Raw genomic sequence first — 27,403 nt, 5'->3', positions numbered from 1 at the left:
GCTAAAATCATTAAAACATCACCTAAAAATATTGCCACAAAAAAAAGTTTTTCTTCCTCCAAAAAAAAAAAAAAAATACAGGTCTGAAAGGGCTAATGTGTAAAATGTGTGTCAAGTACAACAAACAATGGAAACCCCAGGATGAAACAATGATAATACAATGAAAAGAACAGATCACCACCTTCCACACAGCAGAGATGCTGAAGGGCAGACAGGCACAACAAAAAGCCAGTCAAAAAAGACTTTCATGGGTAGCCCTAGCTTTGATGGGGTAGGTGATGTTAGTGATTGGACTGGAGTACCGTATTTACTCGAATTTAAGCCGCACTCGAATCTAAGCCGCACCTGAAAAATGAGACTCGAAATCGAGGAAAAAAAATTTCCCGAATCTAAGCCGCACCTGAAATTTGAGACTCGAAATTCAAGGGGGGAGAAAAGTTTTAGGCCGCACTTCCAAATCGAAACAAAGTTGGTCCATTGTAATATGAGACACAATTTAGGTTGAATGAATGACGATACAGCTGTAGTAGTTTGGTTCGAGTCGTAAGCTTAGCAGTTAAGCTTTACCAGGTAGCCGTTGTTATGCGTCAGGCACTCCGTCCGTATTTATACGGGTACCCTTCCTTTTTCACGTGCTTCGTCTGGTTTGAATTGATTGCTTATATTTCTTTGATCTGACAAGTGCAGTTCTCTTTGTTATAGGTGTTTCCGTCACTCAAAGCTGAAGATGCATTACTGTACTGTGTCATGCATTGTTTGTCGCTTTCTGAAAATGAGGGTTTACGGTCTGTCGCCGTACGCTACCGCAGCTTACAATTAAAAAAAAACAAAGAGAGGAATCGTCTCATTAGCGAAACAATGGCAAGAGACTGCTGTTCGTTGCTACTTACACTGCTGCTTTCTTTGATAATGATCAACAAGAACCAAATAATAGACTGCGTATGATAGAAGATGTTCTGAACGAGAATTTAGAGAAAAATTTTTCCGTTTGAAAATCTTTGCAGACACCTCTTTAGTACATTACATTATGCACAGAAATTAGAGTCATCTTAGATTTAAAAATGTAGTCAATTGCCGTGCTTCATTGCGGCACCTACCAACATTTTTTCAGAACTTCCGCTTACTTTGCGCTCGATTCTAAGCCGGAGGCGGTTTTTTGGATTACAACAACCGGAAAAAAAGTGCGGCTTAGATTCGAGTAAATACGGTAGGTGTTGGTAGGAGGATGTATGGGACAGGCCTTGCATCTGTGTCTATTACAGGGGTATGAGCCATGAGGTAAGGGATTGGGAGCAGCGGTTGTGTAGGGATGGACGAGTATATTGTGTAGGTTCAGTGGATCGCGGAATACCACTGTAGGAGGAGTGGGAAGGATAGTGGGCAAGACATTTCTCATTTCAGGTCACAGTGAAAGGTAATCGAAACCATGACGGAGAATGTGATTAGTTGCTCCAGCGCTGGGTGGTACTGAGTTACAAGGGGAATGCTCCTCTGTGGCCAGACTGTGGGACTTTGGGAGGTGGTGGGAGACTGGAAAGATAAGGCACGGTAGATTTGTTTTTGTACAAGGTTAGGAGGATAATTACGGTCAGCGAAGGCTTCAGTGAGATGCTCGGTATAATCCGAGAGGGACTGCTCGTCACTGCAGATGTGATGACCACGGGTGGCTAGGCTGTACGGAAGGGACTTCGTAGTATAAAATGGGTGGCAGCATTCTAAGACAATACTTATTTGGATATAAATATTAATAATATACAAGATAAAATTTTATGGGAATATTAAAAGAATTTACCAGATGAGTTGTGGAGCACTACAAAACTCGAAGTAAAGTTAAAATATTGACAATGAAATGAATTGCAGCAGTACAAGATGATCTGAAAGATGTAGAGATAACACAACAACAAATGCTAGACAGAACAAACTGGTAAGCATAAAATTCATGACTGGGCAATTGGCTAGACAAAAAAACTGAGGAGATCTGGACAATTTGGCCTGTGAGTAAGAAAAGAACTCATTCTGGGAGAATGAAAGAAATTAGGAACAAAGAAAGGTTAAGTAGGGCACAAGTGTGAATAATAGTAGTAATAATAATAATAATAATAATAATAATAATATAATTATATTATATATATTATATAATTATACATATAATAATAATAATAATATAATTATACTGGAACAGAACCATTATAACAGATAAAACAACACCACATAACAAACCTGACATCATACTCATCAATAAAAAGAAGAAATTAACACAACTAATCGAAATATCCATATCCAATACAACAAATATGCAGAAGAAAACAGGAGAAAAAAATTGAAAAATACATCCAACTGGCTGAGGAAGTGAAGGACATGTGGCATCAGGATAAAGTTGACATTATACCAATTATACTATCAACTACAGGAGTCATACCACGCAATATCCAGCAGTACATCAACGCAATACAGCTACATCCAAACTTATATATACAACTACAGAAATCTGTAAGTATTGATACAAGTTCAATTACCCGAAAGTTCCTAAATGCAATGTAACATACACCGTACAGTTAAAAGGAAGTCACACTTGATCAAGGTCCGCGTCACTTTCCATTTTTAACCAGACATAATGTCTGAGAAAGGAAAGAATTAATAATAATAATAATAATAATAATAATAATAATATACATACAAAGGCTACCATAGCCAGCCCAAATCCTGGTGGAGAATAACACATTATAGAAAAGCCTTGGTTTGCCTGGCCCACGAGATAGTATGTCATGAAGGCAATTTATCAAGGTAATGATGAAGACCTCAATGGCAGTGAAGCCAGAAATGAATTCGAGTGGTACAGCAGAACTGCGTCTGCAACCCTGCTCTTAGCATTCACATAAAAGTTGGAAATTAAAATCCAAATGCGTCTGTTCCCATATCAGATATGTTTAGACAACATTTGTACCCAATGTTAGGGACAGCTAGAAAAGAACATTCTAAGACTAAAAATCTTAGTTTTACCTCTGGTAGAAAAGTGTCTACCCTCACAACAAAAATAGGATAACTATGAAGTGTAAGGGGAAACAAAATATTACTCCAGGTGGGTGATCCACCACTCCTGAACTGAGTGTAGACAGAGATTTAGATTCTGGAGTGTCTGCACCATAATGCAAGGAACAGTTGGTAAACCTTTCCAATCTGAAGTTTTAGAGGCAATAAAAATGTACACGGATAAATACTAACTCCCATTGCAAAGTTGGGAAACTCAAACAAATGATAAACCTTTTGAACAGTAACAACATCCTGCTAGCATCCATCCAAGAAACAATACATGCTGATGACCTAATAATGGACGGTGTGAACTGTTAACTTTTTACAGGTGACCTGGCAGTTACACTTTGCAACTCAAATATCAGGATTTTAGGAATGGCCTTCGCAGTTCACAATAGTAAAATCCCGAATATTGTTGATTTGAATCCTTTAGTGAAAGACTATCTGTTTTAACATTTAAATGCAAGAATAAACATTAATAAATTTTGAAGTGCAATGAAGCCAACAAGAAGAACTGAAATAAAAAAGAAAATCTAGAAAACATTATATCAAACGATCACAAAACCCACATAATAATCATGTTGGAAGACTTCAGTGCCAATCCTGGTAGGGAGCAATCACTGATAGAAGTTTTTGGAAGCTATCTAGCTCACAAGAGAACTCAAGATTAGCAGACATATTCAAGTTACACTGAACAGCCAAAGAAACTGGTATACCTGCCTAATGTCGTGTAGGGCCCCTGCAAGTACACAGAAGTGCCACAACACGATGTGGCATGGACTCTACTAATGTCCTACAGGGCTACCCACAAATCCACAAGAGTATGAGGTGGTGGAGATCTCGTCTGTACAGCACGGTGCTACACATCCCAGATATGTTCAAATAATGGTCATGTCTGGAGAGTTTGGTGGCTGGTGGAAGTGTTTAAACTCAATGCTCCTGGAGCCACTCTGTAGCGATTCTGGACGTTTGGAGTGTTGCACTGTCCTTCTGGTATTGCCCCAGTCCATTGGAATGCACAATGAACATGAATGCATGCAGGTGATCAGACAGGATGCTTACTTACATGTCACCTGCCACGGTTGTATCTAGACGTAGCAGGGGTCCCATATCACTCCAACTGCACACACCCCACACCATTACAGAGGCTCTACCAGGGTGAACGGTTCCCCTACTGACATGCAGGGTACATGGATTCATGAGGTTGTCTCCATACCAGTACACGTCCATCAAATTGACACAATTTAGAATGAGACTCGTCCGACCAGATAACATGTTTCCAGTCACCAACAGTCCAATGTTGGTGTTGACAGCCGCAGGTGAGGTGTAAAGCTTTGTGTCATGCAGTAGTAAAAGGTACAAGAGTCAGCCTTTGGCTTCGATACCCCATATCGATGATGTTTCATTGAATGCTTCACATGCTGACACTTGTTGATGACCCAGCATTGAAATCTTCAGCAATTTGCCAAAGAGTTGCACGTCTGTCATGTTGAACAATTCCCTTCAGTCATTGTTGGTCTGGGTCCTTACAGCTTCTTTTTCCAGCGACAGCAATGTGGGAGATTTGATGGTTTACCAGATTCCTGATATTCACGGTACACTCATGAAATGGTCGTAAGGGAAAATCCCCACTTCAACGCTGCCTCGGAGATGCTGTGTCCCATTGCTCTTGTGCCGACTATAACACCACATTCAAACTCACTTAAATCTTGATAACCTGCCATTTTAGCAGCAGTAACTGATCTGATAACTGCACCTGACACTTGTTGTCTTACATAGGCGTTGCCAAACACAGTGCCATATTCTGCCTGTTTACATACCTCCGTATTTGAATATGTATGCCTATACTAGTTTCTTTGGCGCTTCAGCGTATTTGATCTTAACATCACGACAACACTCTTCAATAAACCACCTAGAAAGCAAAAAACATAGCTGTCACTGAATCCCAACTTGTAAGAGTTTCACAGTTATACTTACCAAGAAATCAAGAACATTACAGTATAGAGAGAAATGGAAATTAAGCCAGATCACTCCAACTGAGATCCACACGAGATTTATTCCAAAACATATTTATAACTCAAGCCCGTATGACTAAGAGAATTAATAATGAAACTTGAAGAAAAGGGAATGTAATTTTCAAGAGAGGCTCAAGGAAATGAGTAATGATGTCAACGACTGTGTGGAAATAATCAAACATATTCCATTTGAAACAGCTCTAGGCAACAAGCTACGAAAGCACAGATGGTGGAATAACAGATAAGAAGCACTTAGACAAAAAAATGAAAGCTTGGTACAACAGGTACATAAGAAAACAGGTAGACATTTGAAAATCTATCAGTTTGATAGGAAGCAAGCAGATAAAATTATTAGGATATGCATGAGATGCTTTGAAATGAAGCAACTTGAACCTATCAACAAGCACCTCAAAAAGTATAACACAAGAGAAAGAAGTAAGAAAAGTGTTTGGCCTTTGCAAATGATCTTGTAGTAATACAGAATACAAAGAAAAGATTAGAACTTCTCACAGAGACAACGGAAAAGCCAAATCTGCAAATATTTTTTGGAAGGACTTAACACATGACCCATGAAAGTACCTCACCAAGAATTTTCAAAACCATGTCTAGCAACGTCAAAGAAAACAGACAACTTTAAATATTTGGATTAAAATATAAACATAAAAAGTGAAAACAATGCAATTAAAATCAGAACTCTAAAATTAAATGGGTGACATGAAAGTGATGAAAAAGTGGTGTAAAAAATGTTTTTCTAAAGATGACATTCTAAAGGCATTATAATGAAATTGCAAAATTAGAAGTCCTCTTTGAGTCAGAAGCACTACTTTTATCTGAATGCAAAATGGTGCTGATTTAAAAAACTGTGGAATACCTGAGCCAGGATGGCTGAATCAGGTAAATTTTGTGACGCAGTCTCTGAAACACCTTTTCATATTTTTGAAACAGTTACTGTCTGTTAACAGTCAATATGGATTAAATTGTGGTATCTGCTGAGATCCCCTATTAGTCTTTGGAATCTTTGTACTCAGAATTTCAGGATATCTTTACGGAAAGCATTTAACCTTGAATCAGTTAGCTCAGTCTAGAGTTTTTTGTGCTAGGCAGATTCCCCTGGCCCTCCACTCCCAAATGAAGACGGAGCTGGACAAGCTTGCCTCCCTTGGGGTTGTGGTTCCCATTTCATCTAGTGGATGTGCCACACTCCTTATCATAGTTAAGAAACTCTCTTGTAAATTGCATCCTTGTGGCGAGTTCACAGTCCGTGGTCGCCACATACCCACTGCCATGTCCTGACAAACTGTTCACATGCATAGAAGGGACAATTCTTCTCTATCTGAACCATATCACCAAATTAACCTTGGATGATGAGTCCAATGCTATCACGGTCTTTAACACACCATTTGGCTCTTATCAATACCAACTGTTGATGTCTGGGATGGCACTGCACCCACAATTTTTCAGTCCTATTTGAAACAGGTCATGTCCAACATTCCACACTGCTTCAACTACCTGGATGACATCATTGTTACAGAACGCACTATGAGCAACCACCTGCACAACCTCCTGGCTCACTTTCAAAAACCATGGGCTGTGCATCTGCATTGCAATCTGCAGAAGTCCAAACTTTTTCCAACCATCTGTTGAGTAACTGGGCCATGTCTTCTCAAGGCATAGTGTCTGACCCCTGTAGAGTCTTGTCAGGGCCTTTACAGACCTCCTGTGTCCCTCATCGTTGTGTGAACAGTTTAGATAAAATTGCATATTTCCACCGGTTCATTCTCAGGGCATCCACCACCATGCACCCATTGCATCTCCTTCTAGGTAATGGTGCTGCTTTTGTCTGGTCTCCAAACTGCGATCAGGCCTTCATCATACTGAAGGAACACTTCTGGTCACCTCCATGTCTAGTTAACTTTGAGCCCGACAAACCACTGGCTTTGGCTATGGACACCTCGCAGCACTGTAAGGGGGAGGTCCATGAGACCTCAGAGGGCTTGGAGCAGCCACTGACATTTGCATCCAAAACTCTCAATCCAGTACAGGTCTTGTACTTTCAGATCGACAAGGAGGTCCTGGTCATTGTGCATGTTGTCACCACACATCACATTTTCTTGTATGGCACCAAATTCAAACTCATTACAGATCACACGCCCTTAATTTCATCATTTAGTCCATCTGCCCGGGTTCCCAATAAGGCAGCCCACAAGTTGCAGCAGTGGGCCTTGTTCCTCTCCAAATACAATTACGACATTCGTTTTCACCAACATGGATGCCTTATACTGGCTGCCAGTTGGCCCAGACCTCCAGTTCAATTGGGAGGAGCTCATGTGTGTGCATTTGGATGTCTCCTCCTACCAAGCAGTACATAGTTTTCCAATCACTAGTACCCAAGTCGCATGGCAACAGCAGCCAACCCCATCCCTAGGCACTTAGTCTATCTCGTCCAACAGAGTTGGTCTTCTTGTCTTCTGGGATGCTTGTCCAATTCACTTCATACTACTTTGTCTTGCACCATTGTCCCTCAATCTTGTATGGTGTCCTCGTCTCCACAGATGATCCAGCTCCCCAGTTGGTCGTTCCCAAGAGTTTGCAGCAGGAGGTTTTACAGATGTTACATGGGGGGCACTGAGGTGCTTCCTACACCAAAGCCTTGGCTCACAGATGTATGTACTGGCCTGGCATTGACAGAGAGCTTGGAAAACTTGGTTGCTGCATGTCCCCAGTGTGCTAGTCAACAGGTGGCTCCCAGGTCATCGTTCTCTTTATATCATCTAGCAAGCCAGCCCTGGGAACACATCCATATTGATTTTCCAGGTCTGTTTCTGAATTTGTCCTGGTTGATTGTCATTTATGCACTTTTGCATTTTCCATAGGTGATGTGGTGCCCCTTGCCTGCTACTGAGGTCACTACTCAAGGTCTCTCCAAAAATTTTTCTGTGGAAGGTCTTCCAGTTACCCTTGTTTCTGACAATGAACCCAAGTTCCTGTCTCAGACATTTCATGACTTGTGTGTGTGGTCATGCATTTGCCATGTCCACTCTGCTTACAATCTTAATGAGGAGGCTGAGTGCATGGGTTGCACCTTAAAGAACCCTGATGAGGAAAAATCTGTGACACTTCCCTGTGGAATACGTATTAAATTTCTATCTGATGGCCTTCTGGAAGACTCCTATTGGTTCCCGTGGCACAGAAGAGATAGGCACAGGTGCCAGCTGAGGATGCTGCTCTATCTCCTCTGTCCTGGATCTTGCCTGCCATCACATTCTGGTGTACCAGATTTTACTCCAGCGATGTGTCTGGGCATGTGATTTTGGCTGGCATCCCCTCTGGATAATGGTAGTCATCGTGTGTCAGAAAAGATATCGAGTCTAGAACATCCCGACAGAGGACTGGTTGGTCGATTGTCATCATTGATATCAGCTCCGTACCTTCGTCAGTACCCCAGTATCTGGATGCTGCCTGCCTGCTGTTAGGGTTCCAACCTCCTCTTCTACCTGCAGAACCTCCTCCTCCCAAAGAGCCTATGCCTTTGCAGCCTGCAGTAGCAACTCTAGTGGCGCTCTAGCTGGGGTGGATACCCCTCCTTGTTCACTGTCACAGGAGCAGCCTGAGGCAATGCCGTCTCTATCTTCCATGCCACTGCCAGACAACACCGTGGCTTGCTCATCACCGGTTGTGTCATCTTGCGCTCTGACAGGGAGCTGTGGGGGCTCTCCTCACACCTGTCACTTTTTCCTGTATCTCCAGGTCTCTGGCAACCAGGGGCTGCTCGCTCCTCGTCTCCGGGGCATCGGTGGATGTGGACGGTGTCTCCACATTGCAGCTGTCCACAACTCCCCATAAGGATCAACAATGCTCCGCTTCCCCGAAGGGGGAGGGATGCAGTCACCCACATGGATCCAAGCCTGGGATTCGTGCATGCACTCATAAGGTGTGCCACAGAAGTCGGCAGATAAAGCTAGAAGTTCGACAACTTCAGTATGTGCACACAATCTCTCATCTGCACGCTCTAACAGTTAGAGGAGGGTATCAGTGATCATAAGGATGTGATAGCATCAATGTTTACTGGTGTTATTCTTTTGAGAAACATAGGAAAATATTTTTGCTTCATAAGAGTGATAGGATGCAAATTGCTAAGTGTCTGAGTAGTCAACACCAAATATTCAGTGCTGAGAACAAAGCTGCAGAACAGAAGTGGAAAAAATGCAAAAACCTCATTCAACATGCATCAGACAAGTATGTTCAGAGCAAACCCACAATGGTGTAACAGCTGTCATAGAAAACTGCTCTGTAAACAAAGAGAACTTTAACACAGATTTAAGAGAAGTCAAAACTTAGCTGACAAACAAAAGCTGAATGAAGTGAAAATGAATGTAAGAAGACTAATGAGAGAAGTTCTCAACAACTTTGGAAGTAAAATTTTGCCAGACAATGTGACTAGAAACCCAAAGAGATTTCTCTGGTACCCCAGTCCAACAATTTGGACAGCTCGCCAGAAGGCATGGATGTAGACAACAGCCACTATGCAGCGCCCCTATAATCTGGGACCATGCTGTGTGTGGGCCACACTTGCCACATCAGTCTATTGGCACTCACAGGGGCCCGTAACGCCAGCAGTCAGTCGTGGTCCAACTGTGCTCTTGTATTGCACTTCGTACCCATCGTTGTTTGGTTTCTGATCTTGCTACGCCTAGGCTCTCAATTTTGTTCACTCTTCCGTCTTTCCATTCTGCTGTATCTGCCCATAGATGTTGTTATCTTCACTATTGTCTATAGCTGTTGTCCTTCTGTCATTTTAGGTGACTCGCTGTTGACACCCTTGGCCAGCCAGCCTGCATCTCCTGGTCGTGTCAGATTCCGACTGCTAGAGTTTTGGTCTTGCATAAAATCAATAAGCAGTTGGAAATCATCTATTCAGTCACTCAGCAACCAAACGACACTGAAACAGAAGATGACAGAGAGAAGGCTGAAACCCTGATTTAGGTCTTTTAAAATTGTTTCACCGCAGATGGCTGTACTAGTGACCTCCCTCCCCCTCTCTCCAATCATTGTATGAATACCAAACTGGCAGATAAGATAAGTGATCACAGAATAGAAAAGCACTACTACTGTAGTCAAAAAGCATATGGTTGGTTGGTTGGTTAATTTGGGGGAGGGGACCAAACAGTGAGGACAGGGAAGGATGGGGGAGGAAATTAGTCATGTCCTTTCAAAGGAACCATCCCAGCATTTGCCTGAGGTGATGTACAGAAATTGTGGAAAACCTAAATCAGGATGGCCTGATGTTCATTTGACCCACCAGTCCAGTGTGTTAACCACTGCATCACCTCACTCAGTGAAGGCATATGGACCATATGAGATATCTGTAAGATTCTACAAAGATTATGGGAAAGAATTTGCTCCTCTTCTAGCAGCAGTTTATCATATGTTGTTTAAGCAACAAAGGGTTCCTAGCACCTTGAAAAAAAGTATAAGTCATTCCGGTTTTCAAGACAGGCACAGGTCAGATACACATAATTCAAAGTCCATATAGCTGACATGCTGTACCGTCATGAAACTTGTTTTATGCTCACGTATTATGAAGATTTTAGAGAAAATCTCCTCTCTAAAAATCAACATGAATTCTGCAAACAGAGATCTTGCAAAACTCAGCTCGCATTGTTCCTCTATGAGACCCTTAGTACTGTAGTCATCAGCACTCACATTGATACCATGTTACTATACTTCAGGAAGGCATTTGACACTGTCCCAAACTGCTGTTCAGTGTAAAAGATAAAAGCTTATTATGTGTCAGAACAGATTTGCAACTGGATCCAAGATTTCCTTGTAGATGGAACTTAGCACATCGCTCTTAACGAAATAAAATTTACCAATGTACGGGTAATTTCAGGAGTATCACAAGGAAGTGTGATGGGCCTTTACTGTCCACAACGTATATAAATGATCTAGGATAGAGCATAAGGCGCTCTATAAGGCAGTTTGCAGATGATGTAGTTATCTATAAAAAGGAATCAATGCCAGAATACAGTACAGATATGCAGAATGACCTGCTACGATTGATGAATTATGCAGGCTATGGCAGTTGTCCTGAACATAAATAAATGTAAAGCATCGCACACACAGTGATGTAAAAAGAAAACAGCAACACCAAAAAATAATTAATGTACAGTAATCAAATAGGGGCAATGCAGGAGTAGGTTTAATAATGAATAAAAAATGAATAAAAAAAGTAGGAGCACGGGTAAGCTACTACAAACAGCATAGTGAATGCATTATTGTAGCCAAGATAGACACAATGCCCATGCCTACTACCACAGTAGTACAAGTTTATTTGCCAACTAGCTCCACTGACGATGAAGAGATTGAAGAAATGTATGATGAGATAAAAGAAATGAAACAGATAGTGAAAGAAGACGAAAATTTAATAGTCATGGGGATCTGGAATTTGATAGAAGGAAAAGGAATAGAAGGAAAAGTAGTAGGTGAATATGGAAAGGGGATAAGGAATGAAAGAGGAAGCTGCCTGGTAGAATTTTGTGCAGAGGATAACACTTGGTTCAAGAATCATGAAAGAAGGTTGTATATGTGGAAGAGGCTAGGAGACACTGGAAGGTTTCAGATAGGTTATATAATGGTAAGACAGAGATTCAGAAACCAGGTTTTAAATTGTAAGACATTTCAAAGGGCAGATGTGGATTCTGAGCAAAATCTACTGGTTATGAACTGTAGATTAAAACTGAAAAATGGGGGAATTTCAGGAGATGGGACCTGGATAAACTGAAAGAACCAGAGGTTGTACAGAGTTTCAGGGAGAGCATAAGGGAACAATTGACAGGAAAGGGGGAAAGAAATACAGTAGAAGAAGAATGGGCAGCTTTGACAGATGAAATAATGCAGGCAGCAGAGGATCAAGTAGGTAAAAGGATGAGGGCTAGTAGAAATCCTTGGGTAACGGAAGAGAAATTGAATTTAAGTGATGAAAGGAGAAAATACGAAAATGCAGCAAATGGAGCAGGCAAAAAGGAATATGAAAGTCTCATAAACGAGATCAACAGGAAGTGCAAAATGGCTTAGCAGGGATGGCTAGAGGACAAATGTAAGGATATAAAGACATGCATCACTAGGGGTTGCCTACAGAAAAATTAAAGAGACCTTTGGAGAAAAGAGAATCACTTGTATGAATATCAAAAGCTCAAATGGAAAGCTAGTTCTAAACAAAGAATGGAAAGCAGAAAGATGGAAGGAGTATATAAAGGATCCATACAAGGGTGATGTACTTGAGGACAATATTATGGAAATAGATGGGGACATAGATGAAGATGAAATGGAAGATATGATACTGCATGAAGAGTTTGACAGAACACTGACAGATTAAGTGGAAACAAGGCCCCAGGAGTAGACAACATTCCATTAGAACTATTGACAGCCTTGGGAGCATCAGCCCTGACAAAATTCTACCATCTGCTGAGCAAGATGTATGAGACAGGCAAAATACCCTCAGAATTCGAGAAGAATATAATAATTCCAATCCCAACGACAGCAGGTGTTGACAGGTGTGAAAATTACCGGACTGTCAGTTTAATAAGTCACAGCTGCAAAATACTAACACAAATTCTTTACAGACAAACGGAAAAACTGATAGAAGTTGACCTCCGGGAAGATCAGTTTGGATTCCATAGAAATGTTGGAACAAGTGAGGCAATACTGACCCTACAACTTATCTTAGAAAATAGATTAAGGAAAGGCAAACCTACTTTTTTAGCATTTGTAGACTTAGAGAAAGCTTTTGACAATGGTGACTGGAACTCTCTCTTTCAAATTCTGAAGGTGGCAGGGGTCAAATATAGGGAGTGAAAGGCTATTTACAATTTGTACAGCAACCAAGTGGCAATTATTACAGTTGAGGGACATGAAAGGGAAGTAGTGGATGGGAAGGGAGTGAGACAGGGTTGTAGCCTATCCCCATTATTCAATCTGTATACTGAGCAAGCAGTAGAGGAAACAAAAGGAAAATTTGGAGTAGGAATTAAAATCCATGGAGAAGAAATAGAAACTTTGAGGTTTGCTGACAACATTGTAATTCTGTCAGAGACAGCAAAGAACCTGGAAGAGCAGTTGGGAGAGAATGGACAGTTCTCGAAAGGAGGATATAAGATGAACATCAACAAAAACAAAATGAAGATAATGGAATTTAGTCAAATTAAATCAGGTGACATTGAGGAAATTCGATTAGGAAATGAGACACTTAAAGTAGTAGACGAGTTTTGCTATTTGGGGAGCAAAATAACTGATGATGGTCGAAGCAGAGAGGATATAAGATATAAACTAGCAACGGCATTAACGTGTTACTGAAGAAGAGAAATTTGTTAACATTGAGTATAGATTTAAGTGTCGGAAGTCTTTTCTGAAAGTAATTGTATGGAGTGTAGCCACGTATGGAAGTGAAACATGGACGATAAATAGTTTGGACAAGAAGAGAATAGAAGCTTTCGAAATGTGGTGCTACAAAAGAATGCTGGAGAAGAGATGGATAAATCACGTAACTAATGAGGAGGTAGTGAGTAGAATTGGGGAGAAGAGGAATTTGTGGCACAACCTGACTAGAAGAAGGGATCGGTTGGTAGGGCATGTTCTGAGGCATCAAGGAATCACCAATTTAGTACTGGAGGCCAGTGTGAAGGGTAAAAATCATAGAGGGAGACCAAGCGATAAATACACTAAGCAGATTCAGAAGGATTTAGGTTGCAGTAAGTACTTCGAGATGAAGAAGCTTGCTCATGATAGAGTAGCACGGAGAGCTGCATCAAACGAGTCTCTGGACTGAAGGCCACAACAACTACAATGTAATTTTGGGAATACATTTACCTGGGTAACATATTTACATGATTAACATTGCTAAACAAGGGTTTATACAAGCACAAGATAAGCCACTGCAAATGTGAAATGCTGGTACGTTAATAACCTGTGTATCCACCAGAATGTTGAATGCAAGCATGCAAATGTGCATGCATTGTGTTTTCCAGGTGCAGGATGTCAGCTTATGGGATGGAGTTCCAAGCCTGTTGCACGTCAATACAGGGACAATTAATGCTATCTGTGGATGACACTGGAGTTGTCATCCAACAATGTCCCTTATGTGCTTGATTGGAGACAGATCTGGTGATCAAGAAAGCAAAGGAACATGTCGACACTCTGCAGAGCATTCTGGGTTACAACAATGGTATGCGAGTATGTGTTCTCCTGTAGGAAAACACCGCCTGCAATGCTGCTCATGAATGACCCTAACCAACACACAGCTATCACTGGCACTGGGGCAGAACCAACCTGCATCACAAAACACAACAGACACCCACCCTGCCCTCAAATTAGCTCTCAATAGACATGAATGAAGTAACAAATGGTGGTGGTTTGGGGTTAATGGCATGCACGCTATAGAGGATCTGGGTTGGGCTACCCTTGAAGTAACCAAATTTCTCTTTGCCCTATTACATGATCTTTTTCACACTCAGTGAGGTGTTGACAATGGCATCTTTGCCATCTTAAAGGTATTCTTGAGTAACATCAACTCACCATGTCCAATCTTAACTCTAACTAATGCTTGTGACCTGTACAGCATGTATTTAAAGAAAATCTGATTTGCATCCTCATAATGGCACTACTAGTAATGCTCTTATGTGACTGGTGCAAAATTTGAATGGACATCATCTTTCAGATGTAGAAACATGCCTACTAACTTTTGCTCTTGTTGCACAACTCCTTTTTGGTGTTACGTGTGTCTTTCTTCCCACCCCCCTGACTAATTGCTGGAAACAGTATCTACCATAAAATATCTCAAAGTAACTATCCAGAGTGACCACAAGTGGAACAGTCACTTAAAGCAAATAGCAGAAAAACAGATGCCACACTGAGAGTCAAAGGAAGAATCTTAAGGACATGTAACTCATCCACGAAGGAAGTGGCTTACAAAGCACTTGCTACATCAATTCTTGAGCACTGTTCATCAATCCGGAGCCATTACCAGGTAGGACTGATAGATAGAAATAGAGAAGAACCTATGAAGAGTAGTCTGTTCCATCACGAGGTCTTTTAGTCAGCATAACGTCATCACAGAGATTTTCAATAAACTCCAGTGGAAGATACTGCAAGAGAGGCATTGTTCATCACAGAGAGGTTTACTACAGAAATTCTCAAAATGTACGTTCCATGAAGAGTCTAACAATGAGAAAATTGGAGATATTACAGCTAACAGAGAGGTTTACTGACAATCATTCTTCCACATGGAATTCATGATTGAAACAGGGAAGGGGAAATCAGTCAGTGATACCAGAAGTACCCTCCCCCACATACGTTCAAGTGGCTTGTGAAGTGTAGATGTAGAGGTTATCACTTTTTACACTGGGCTGTTACATACTGACATTGTGCCCTTATTATGGACGGTAAATAAAGTGAATTAACAGTCAATTAATTTGTATGTTTATTCTGATCAGATAGGAAATAAATTAATACACTGATGAGCCAACACATAATGACCATTTGCTTAATAGCTTGTTTGTCCACCTTTGGAACGAGATACATCTATGACTCTGTGTATCAGGGACCTGACGGTTTGTTAGTAGGTTTGTGGAGGTGTTGACATTAGATGTCTGTGCACAGGTCATGTATTCAGCATAAATAATGGGCTGCTGATTTGTGTACGTGGTGATGGCACCTGATAGCAACAAAGGTGGGTTCCACAGGATTTACATCAGCCTAATTTGGTCACCAAGACATCAAGGTCAGTTCATATAATCTTCCTCAGACCATTGTAGCATGGTTCTGGCTCCAAGACACAAGCAATTATACTGCTGAAAGATGACATCGCCATCAGAGAAGGCATCAAGCAAGAAGGAATGCAGGTATTTTGCATCTATCAGCATGTTTTCGATTACCACCACAGGTCCCATTCAAGCGCCCGATAATGTCTCCCACAACATAATACTGCACTCACCAGCCTATGTCCATGACATGCTGCATGTTTCAAGCTACCATTCACCTTGATGATGGCATTTGTGGAGATGACCAGTGATCTAGTGTAGCAAAAATGTGATTCACCCAAAGAGCCGACACATTTCCATTGATCAAAAGTCGAATCCCAATGGTGCTGTGCACATCGCAATCATAATTAGTGATGTCATTGGGTCAACGTGTGAACACATAGGGGTAGTCTGCTGCAGAGCTCCATGTTCAACAGTGTATGATGAACGATTTGCTCCGAAACACTTGTGCATGCAGCTGCATTGTGCTCTTTCAGCAGAGATGTCACAGATCACCCTTATCCTACTTTACAGAACAGACAAGTCTCCAAACTCTATGTTCTGTGAAGACTCATAGATGTCCAACCATTTGGCATCTAGTGGTAATTTCACTATCCTTCTACCTCTTTTCATAGATACTCACGACAGTAGCATGCCATTTTCAAGTAACTCATTCACTGGCCCAGTGTCAAAGTCACTCATCTCAGTCGATTTCACTCATCTCAGTCGATTTCACCATTTGCAGCCCATATCTTCACAAGGTTGATCCCCCGTCCATGTCTGCCCATCTCTTACATACTTTTTGCTACCGCACACCAGACAGCACCCAAGTCGGAGTGGCATTGGTCTTAATGTTTTGGCTCAGGGTGTACATGAGTACTTGAAATGTATGTACTGAATGGAAGAACAAGGAAGAAGCAATGCTTCACAAAATCTGCCCATTACCGAAGTCTGATAAGTGTGTTTCGAAATCAATGTAAAATATGTTACTCATACAACACAATACACTACCAGTTTTCAAGATAATAAAATACTTGAAGCTTCCTTACTTACAATGTTTGTCTCTTCACCCTCTTCCCCCTCTTGAAATTTAGAAAGAAACATTATTCACCTGTGCCGATTGTTCAACCTCTCCATATTGCCCCGGTTGAAAACATGATCAAGCTTCAAACACGGACCAATCAAATGATGATCCTGAAGTCTCCAGCAAAGCAATTCATGGATGGCTTTTAACTTCTGATAAAAGCTGCAAGAAAAATCAATACCACACTATAAACAATTAGTCATAGCAAAGACTAACATTCGACTCAAGGTTGGGGGATACACAGGCTTGCTACAAAATTACTGACAGTTAGTTCAATGAAACAAAACATGGAGTTTTATTAACTTTACATCTTTCAGAGATTCCATTTGTTGCGAAAAAGTAATTACTTGTAGTATTACAATAGTAAGCAGTGATAGTCTAGGATATTCAAGAACTTTTGCTCAGCTCAAACTTTTCTTTGGGGACCAAAGAGTGGCTTATTCAGAAGCACAATATTTTCCCGAGAACCCTCTATTATATACAATGGGGAATAAATCACGGTAGCTAAGAACCCATCCCTCTCGTATGTCTAAAAAGTCATTACTGTTAGTGGTTTTGAACTGTAATATATGTCATCTTTAAAACATAATTACATCATATCACTCCCATAACGACACAGCTGATGACCACACAGCTGATTAGATTAGTGACCTCATTTATATTGCACACATATAATAAGCTCAAGTTAAACAAACATATGCTAGTGATACAATTAGTGAAGGGTGCAATGATTATACTCCGTTGGACATACTGCATACCTGAGTTGAATGCACAGTTTGGAAAAAAATAACAGAAAAAAGTGTAATTAAAGACAGATCATAAGAGTATTTCAACAAAAATTTAAAAATATTCTAGTTTCGGGTCAAGTATTGCATTTTCAATATTGAATTTTGCATGTTTCCTAAAATGTCCAAACCCATTTTTGGAAACTGTTTATCCTTAAATATAATTAATTGTGGTACCTGCAGGCTGCCAATAAATCTTTAATCACTTCAGCCATAAGCTCATCCTCATAAAATACATAAAATTTACAGACTAAAAGAACTAGGAAGTACTTCTCTGTTACAAGCATTACTGAAACATAGTACGAAAAGTTTTCTTATAAAAAAACTTCTCCTTGGTTCATATAGTGCCATGAAGAAGTTCAAGATCAGTTGTCGCGTTAGATAATAAAGACATGTTACCAGCTGCTGGTGTGCAAAACTTAAGGAAAGTAACTTTTGCATGATGTGTCACTATCATAGCTTGATTAAACTTGGATCATACACAGAAAGAACTGCTATAGCATAGTGCAGAAGGTAACTATAAAAAATATCCAATGAGACAAACAGTAATGACACTTTTATTCAAAGACAATAATTACAATGAAGTCACCATGATTTATAATGGTCCCCTGGACATCACAAAAGTAGACACATTGTTCTCAATTGGGTGTCTGATTATCACTGATAGCAATGCCTGCTCTGCAACATGCTGGTTGGAGTTCTTGTGGTAGGTTGTTCCAACCCTCCACCAGTGCAGTTGACAACTGCTGGGTGGTTGTTGGTAGAAATGGAAGTGATGCAATATCTCTCCCCGATGCATCCACATGTGCTTGATGGGATTTGAGTCAGGGGAACGGGTAGCCCAGTCCATTTGCCAAATATCCTCTCATTTCAAGAACTCTTCCACCTGCACTGTTTGATAAGGCCACACATGGTCATACATAGAAATGAAGTCAGGGCTGAATGCACCCCTAAAGAGACACATATGGGGAAGCAGCACAGCGTCAAAATGATGTTGAGCACTGAGTGTACTGTGTTCAGAGATTTGGAGATCAGTACGCCTATGCAATGTTATGCCTCTCCACGCCATGACACCTGGACCAGTAAAACAATCCTGTCCGACAATGCTGGACGTACTGTCATACTGCAAGAGATGGGAACAAGTAATGCACCTAGGAACACTGTTGAACATGACTGTTTCTGTGTTACATGTGCCATGATATGGGGAGGCAAAGTACTGCATGGGAGTACTGACCTCCGACACAATGCAGCAACTCTGCATGCATCAATGACCATTTAGTAGTTGTCAGCCTCTATGGTGGAGGAATAAAACACCCTACCACAAGAACTCCTTATCAACTCTGTGGCCAGCAAGGGAGCACATTGCAGAGTGTGCATTGCCGTGGCAATTACACACTCTACTGACAACAATGTCTCATCTTTTGTAATGTCCAGGTGACCACCATACATTGCAGTAACTTAGGGTAATTACTGCATTTGAATAGAAGTGCATTTCTCTCTGTCTCATCTTACAGTTACCTTCTGTATTATACTGAAGCAGTTTTTTCTACGTGTAGTCCAAGTTTCACTGAGCTATGTGACATGGCAGTTGGCAGTTACTTTCATCCTTAAGTTTCGTACTCCAGTTTAGTGTATTATGAACAATTCTCCAGAAATCAGTAGTATAGTACTGACCAGTTCAGCAATATTTCAGTAAATATCATATGCCAACAGTCATAATAACAAACTATCTGCCTCTGAATGCCTGTTTCTAACCCTCACCCTCTATTCTCCTGTTTACAATCTTGACCCAGCGGCAGTTGGGATCGGTCCCACTGTTGAGATGAAGGAAGATGTAAACTGTTAAAGCACGAGTCCAAGTACCTGAAAACAGTGCTGTCATGTACGGAACTCACCTGATGCAGGGAAGGTGCATCCCAAAGAGCATGTTTCATGTATTCTGTTGATGAATTGGATCAGTATCTTCTACTTAGGTGACATGATTTCAATCAAGTTCATGGGCAGGTCCCATGCTCTGTGCAACTGGCAATAGCTGTATTCAATTAAAGTCTAATTATGTAACTGAATTTCAACTGACTTACAAAACATAATTAAGGATGATGTAGGGCTGTTTAATAATCATGTGCCACATTTGTACTCTGTGCACCCATCTCCTAAGGACGAGACCAACACACACAAATTCTTCCACACTAGCATAGTGTGTTGCAGCACTAGATCACACTGTGCAGAACTTAGTGGGTAATTATTAAGTGGTGGCCACAATGTACGCTTGGAATTTATTTCCATAGTACCCTCTGAATTACTGTGGATACCTGTACCAGAGATACCTCAAATACTATCCTCTCCTGTGAATCCTGTCTCCTCCGCAGAAAGTACGGATCTGTCGTTGCCTATCCATTTGATTGCAAGTGGCATGTCAATGGGACACTTAAGCATCCATACAGGGTGGATGGGGACCAAGGAGGACTCAGTGTGTTGTACCGATCCCCCTAACCAACAAGTTTGAGGTGCTGTCTTTCAATGAAACTCAAACTAACCAATGGAACTCACCTCATCTGTTTTGGGGAAACCTGTTTTGTCTGGTGTCAGGAGGAGGCAATTGCAAAAGGGTAGGGGTCTACTAATCTTTGGCAGTTCAAATGTATGGTGAATGATGGTACCCCTTAGCGAAACGGCAGCAGAGGACAGGAAAGGCCACCAGGTACTCAGTGTGTATGCCTGAGGGCCTCATTCAACATGATAAAGAGGCTATTTCAGCAGCCATTGAGCGAACAGGGTGCAACCAACTGCAGATTGTGGCACGTGTTGGAACAAATGGTGCCTGTCACCTGGGCTCTGAAGTCACTCTTGGGTCACTCCAGTGACAGACAGAAAAGTTTGAGAAGACCAGCCTTGTGCGTGGAGTTTCAACGAAGCTCACAATTTGCAGGATTGTCCTCAGAACTGATCGTGGTCCTTTGGTTATGACTCAAGTGGAAAGACTGAACCAGATACTTCAAAAGTTCTGTGATGAGCTAGGCTGTGACTTCCTGGACTTGCACCATAGGGTTGATGACTGTAGGGCCCCCTAACATAGGTCAGGTGTGCACTGCACATCAGAGGCTGGTACTGAGGAAGCTGACTCTGTGTCTGGGGTGCACACAAAGGTTTTTCAGATTAGGTGACTCTCCATCCACTCCAGATAATGATTGCTGTAGGAAATCCATTAGTATCAGTGAAAGATCAGAAGAAATGCCTCCCACAGGAGAGAGTATTAAAGTCCTAACGTTAAACTGCTGAAGAAATTATAACATAATGCCAGAGTTAGAAGTGCTCCTGAAAAGCAGTGAAGCTCACATAATACAGGTACAGAAAACTAGTTGAAACATGAAATTGATAGCAGTGAGATTTTTGGGGAAAATTTAAGTGTATATCGAAACAATAGGGGAATGGGAAATGGAGATGGTGTATTTGTCGCAGTAGAGAAAAAACTCAGATTCACTGAGACAGAAATTGAAGCTGCATGTGAGAGTGTTTGGGCAACACTCAGTATCAGGTGTGGACATCAATGATAACTGGATCCTTCTATCGCCCATCAGACTCTCTCCAAAAACTTCAGTTCACTTGTATGTAAGTTCCCCAATCATACTGTAATCATCAGTGGAGACTTTTATCATCCAACAATTAATTGAGAAAGTTACAGTTTTCTTAGTGGTGGGTGTGATAAGACATCCTGTGAAACTTTACTAAATGCCTTCTCTGAAAACTACTTAGAACAGATAGTTAATAATCCCACTCATGATGTGGAAATACATTGAATCTGATGGCGACAAATATACCTGATCTCTTTGAGGATGACCACATCGAAACTGGTATCAGTAACCACCATGTGGTTGTGGCAGCAAGATTACCAAAGTACAAAGGACAACTAAAATAATCAGTAAACCAGATATAAAAATCATCAATGTCTTATCTCACTGAGGAACTTGAAACTTTAAGCACAGGTCAGGGGCATGTAGAGAAAAACTGGCTCAAGTTCAAAAAAATAGTTGACCACACTCTGGGTAGATATGAACACAGTAGAACAGTTCATAATGGGAGGGAACCTCCATGGTATACAGTCACTGTAAAGAAACCTCTAAAGAAATAGATTGCTACATAACAGGTGTAAAACAAAGCATATAGGGCTGTAAGTAGAGAGATGCTGAATGAAACATGTTTGGCTGTCAAGAGAGTAATGCATGATGCCTTCAATGACTATTGCAACAGAATATTTGTTAAATCTTTCATAAAATCCAAAGAAATTCTGGTTATATGAACAAACTGGTGACACCAAAGTTAGTGTCCAGTCCATAGCGAATGAGACAGGAATTGAAATTGAGTGTAGCAAAGCAAAAGCTGAAATCCTTAACTCCATTTTCAAATGCCCAATGTAATCCTCACACCACTGGAAAGATGAATGAAATATGTACTAGTGTCAGCGGTGTTGAGAAACGGCTAAAATCGTTAAAATTGAACAAAGCTTCAGGGCCCGAAGGAATCCCCGTCAGATTCTATACTGAATCTGCAGATCCCTCAGACAAAAAACCAATGCCCAGTTCTTGGAAAAAGACACAGGTCACACCCATCTACAAGAACAGTAGTAGAAGTGATCCAACAAATTACCGTCCAATATCCTTGACATCAATTTGTTGTAGAATCTTAGAACATACTCTGAGCTCAAACATAATGAGGTATCTTCAACAGAATGACCTCGCCAAAGCCAACCAGCATGGTTTTCGAAAACATCTATCATACGAAACCCAACTCACAATTTTCTTGCATGACATACTGAAAGCTTTGGACCAAGGCAAGCAGATAGATGCAGTGTTTCTCGATTTCCAAAAAGAATTTGGCTCAGTACACCACCTACGCTTATTGTCAAAAGTAAGATCGTATGGGGTATTACGTGAAATTTGTGACTGGCTTGAGGAGTTTTTGGTAGGGAGGACACAGCATGTTATCTTGGATGGAGAGTCATCATCAGATGTAGAAGTAACTTCAGGTGTGCCTGAGGGAAGTGTGCTGGGACCCTTGCTGTTCATGTTGTATATTAATGACCTTGCAGACAATAGCAATAGAAAAATCAGGCTTTCTGCAGATGATGCAGTTATCTACGAGGGCAGTTCAATAAGTAATGCAACACATTTTTTTTCTCGGCCAATTTTGGTTGAAAAAACTGGAAATTTCTTGTGGAATATTTTCAAACATTCCCGCTTCGTCTCGTATAGTTTCATTGACTTCCGACAGGTGGCAGCGCTGTACGGAGCTGTTAAAATGGCGTCTGTAACGGATGTGCGTTGCAAACAACGGGCAGTGATCGAGTTTCTTTTGGCGGAAAACCAGGGCATCTCAGATATTCATAGGCGCTTGCAGAATGTCTACGGTGATCTGGCAGTGGACAAAAGGATGGTGAGTCGTTGGGCAAAGCGTGTGTCATCATCGCCGCAAGGTCAAGCAAGACTGTCTGATCTCCCGTGTGCGGGCCGGCCGTGCACAGCTGTGACTCCTGCAATGGCGGAGCGTGCGAACACACTCGTTCGAGATGATCGACGGATCACCATCAAACAACTCAGTGCTCAACTTGACCTCTCTGTTGGTAGTGCTGACACAATTGTTCACCAGTTGGGATATTCAAAGGTTTGTTCCCGCTGGGTCCCTCGTTGTCTAACCGAACACCATAAAGAGCAAAGGAGAACCATCTGTGCGGAATTGCTTGCTCGTCATGTGGCTGAGGGTGACAATTTCTTGTCAAAGATTGTTACAGGCGATGAAACATGGGTTCATCACTTCGAACCTGAAACAAAACGGCAATCAATGGAGTGGCGCCACACCCACTCCCCTACCAAGAAAAAGTTTAAAGCCATACCCTCAGCCGGTAAAGTCACGGTTACAGTCTTCTGGGATGCTGAAGGGGTTATTCTGTTCGATATCATTCCCCATGGTCAAACGATCAACTCTGAAGTGTATTGTGCTACTCTTCAAAAATTGAAGAAACGACTTCAGCGTGTTCGTAGGCACAAAAATCTGAACGAACTTCTCCTTCTTCATGACAACGCAAGACCTCACACAAGTCTTCGCACCCGAGAGGAGCTCACAAAACTTCAGTGGACTGTTCTTCCTCATGCACCCTACAGCCCCGATCTCGCACCGTCGGATTTCCATATGTTTGGCCCAATGAAGGACGCAATCCGTGGGAGGCACTACGCGGATGATGAAGAAGTTATTGATGCAGTACGACGTTGGCTCCAACATCGACCAGTGGAATGGTACCGTGCAGGCATACAGGCCCTCATTTCAAGGTGGCGTAAGGCCGTAGCATTGAATGGAGATTACGTTGAAAAATAGTGTTGTGTAGCTAAAAGATTGGGGAATAACCTGGTGTATTTCAATGCTGAATAAAACAACCCCTGTTTCAGAAAAAAAAAATGTGTTGCATTACTTATTGAACTGCCCTCGTATAAAGAAGTAATAACTGAGCTAAGGTGCATAAATATTGTCAGATACTGATAAAATTTCAACATGGTGCAGAGATTGGTAACTTGCTCTAAATGTTCAAAAATGTAAAATTGTGCACTTCACAAAACGAAAAAAACATAGAACACTAGAACTATAATATCAATGAGGCACTGTTGCAATCTGCCAACTCATACACATACCTGAGTGTAACACTTTGTAGGGATATGAAATGGAGAGATCACATAGGTTCAGTCGTGGGTAAAGCAGGTTGTAGACTTCAGTTTATTGGTACAATACTGGGGAAGTGCAATCAGTCTACAAAAGAGATTGCTTACAAATCAATTGTGCAACCCAGTCTAGAATATTGCTCAACTGTGTGGGACCCATGCCAGATAGGACTAACAGAGGATATTGAATGTGTACAGAGAAGGGTAGCACGAATGGCCACAGGTTTATTTAATCCAGGGGAGAGTGTCACAGTGATACTAAAGGAACTGAAATGGTAGACTCTTGAAGATAGACTTACACTATCACACGACAGTCTATTAACAAAGTTTCACGAATCGGTTTTAAGTGATAACTCTATGGATATACCTAAGCCCCCTAAATATCGCTCACACAAGGATCATGAGGATAAGATTAGAATAATTACTGCATGCACAGAGGCATTCAAACAATTATTCCATATGTGAATGGAACAGGAAGAAATCCTAATAACTGGTACAATTGGACGTATCCTCTGGCATGCACCTCAAAGTGATTTGCAAAGTGTAAATGTAGACATGTTGCTGGTGCAAACAATCAATCTCCCCATATTAGGGTTTCCTTCTGCTGTTGCAATCTTTGCAACTGTTTCCTCTGGAATTCTTAGAACATTTATAACGACTGCTATGAGGCCGTGCTGAAAAGTAATGCCTCCAAATTTATGAAAAGTCTTAGAGCTTTTTATATAAAACAAATGTTATTAACATTCCACATCTTTATCATTCATGTTTATATGGCTGCAGTACTCTGCTGCTGGAGGGCTCAGAACTGTAGAGTATAACATGAGACAGTGTGTAATGTAACTATGCCAGTGCATGAGAAACAGGAAGCAATAATCAAGTTTTGAATTCAAAGAGTTCGTCCACATGTGGGGCACCATCCCCTACAACATGATAATGTCAGACCATGCATGAACACTGTGACATCTGCAACAGTTCAACACCTTGGGTTCAATATCATTTATCATCCTCCATGCAGTCCCAACTGGGCCCCATTGGATTTTCATCTGTTTCCTAAACTTAAAGAACATCTTAGAGGACTTGGCTTTGATAGTGATGAAGCAGTGCAAGCAGAGGCGGGGTTGTGGCTCTGTCAACAAAGTCAAACATTATACAACAATGGTATCAACAAAATGATCTCTAACTGGTAGAAATGTGTTCATCGCCAGGGTGACTATATTGCGTGCGACCCATGCCAGATAGGACATACACAGCCATGAACATTACATATGTACAATGTTAATGAGGTTTGTTTTATTTAAAAAGCTTTAAGAACTTTCGCATAAAAAGTTTGGAGGCTTTACTTATCAGCATATCCTTGTAGAGCCTGTGTGTTATGAAGCCAAAGGAGACCATCTCGAAGTCTGTAAATGAGGAGTAGAATGATACTGTAATGGTATTCACCCCTCTGCCAGTGAGTGCCCACATTACAGGAGAACAACGTCAAGTGTTTAGTCCGATTACTATCCTACACCAAAGCCCTGCCAAATTCTGTAAACTGGACACTGGAAAACAAAAGTCTAGCACTTCTGTCCCACTGTAGAGAATATTTGTCTCATTGTTTTCCCATTCACAATTCTTGCCCTGGAATGTCAGGGTGAGGTGGAGGGTAATCTGACTACTGAGAAATGAGCTGGTACTGTATTCATCATGCCTGTAACTCACTTAGCACAGGGGAAGGGCAACAAAGGTATTTCATCGGTGTGCTGCAGGCTCTTGGTTAAGGGTTTGCTTTACGCAAGCTGAAGGCTGGATATAAATTAAAAACTGCTGTATTTATTCAGAAGCTCATCATGAACAGAAATTTCTACGAATCTTTTTACAACACAGTCTCTAAAGATGTTGATTTGCTGAATTACCCTTGCACTGCAGTAATTTCTTTTATGTGCTGGGAGGCACAGTGCTCTATTAAAGATAGTTCTATGTGCTGATTTGGGCCCATGGAGTGCTTATGCATCATTCATCTCATTCTGTGGTCCAGATTGTCTGTACAACTTTTACACTGGCACAGCAGCTGTTGACTCCAGCTCTCCAATGTCTTACGTAGATTGTTCTTTACACAACTTGGCAAGGCTCTGTTGTTGGGTGGCACTTGGGATAAATGCTTCAGTTTGTTCTTCTGTAATATGTTTCAATTTTTTTTCTCTCATATACAGACTTTGGCTTCATGGCATACTGGATCTGGCAGTTGCTAAAGCTGCCTAAGAAAGACAAAGCAAACCATTATACAGGTTGCTGAAGAGGAAGAAAACCATGTTACACTGGTGTTCATTGCATTCACTATTAATAGGACATAGTGGCTGGGAGAATATGACGGAATTACAATGTGAAGTGTAGATTCTGGCTACTGCTCAAGATCAGAACCTCACTGAGTTCTACAATAGATGATCTAGGGGCCTGACAACTAAGAGTCAACCTCATATTGCACCAGTGTAGAAATAGAAGTGTCCATCAGATAATCTGCATCATAAGTGTGACATGCACAGAGCACGGGTGTCACATGGACACAAAACAGCCCATAAAATCAGCTGTTAAGGATTACCTTCCCTGAACATAACTTGATGTGAGTTACTGAATTGCCAGTATACTTCAACAAGCCTATATCTTATTGGACAGCATTGTGGAATGGCTGGTGGAAATTCAAGTACATGATCAGTTTCTATTCAAGAGTATCATTTTCCAATAAAACAGAGGGGGAGACCCAGCACTGAGCTTGATTGAAATCATATGTCATCTAAGGGGAAGATATATGAGTGGACTTCATCAATAGAAGACAAGAGACATGGTCCTGGTGATTCTTCCTCGGTCAATGAGTGAGTTCTGTGCATGACAGCACTAGGCTTGACAAGTGGGGCTCATGCATGAGCTGTCTACTTCTTCCTCCATCTAACCAGCATATACAACCTCATCTATCACTGAATCACAGCCTTAACCAGAAGAGGCAGCATGTCACAAA

The 27,403-nt window shown here is 41.3% G+C and overlaps 1 protein-coding gene across 1 annotated transcript in view; it reads right to left on the bottom strand.

Annotated features, from left to right (window-relative positions):
- LOC126473149 (huntingtin) overlaps positions 1–27,403 on the bottom strand; it is a 516,516-nt gene that overhangs the window by 105,153 nt on the left and 383,960 nt on the right. The window contains exon 42 of the mRNA XM_050100007.1: positions 16,950–17,084. Coding sequence (XP_049955964.1) covers positions 16,950–17,084 — 135 coding nt within the window. The remainder of the gene's footprint in view (positions 1–16,949; positions 17,085–27,403) is intronic.

The sequence above is a fragment of the Schistocerca serialis genome, chromosome 4, assembly GCF_023864345.2.
Source record: "Schistocerca serialis cubense isolate TAMUIC-IGC-003099 chromosome 4, iqSchSeri2.2, whole genome shotgun sequence".
Classification (NCBI taxonomy): domain Eukaryota; kingdom Metazoa; phylum Arthropoda; class Insecta; order Orthoptera; family Acrididae; genus Schistocerca; species Schistocerca serialis.
This window is presented reverse-complemented; position numbering and strand designations above follow the sequence as displayed.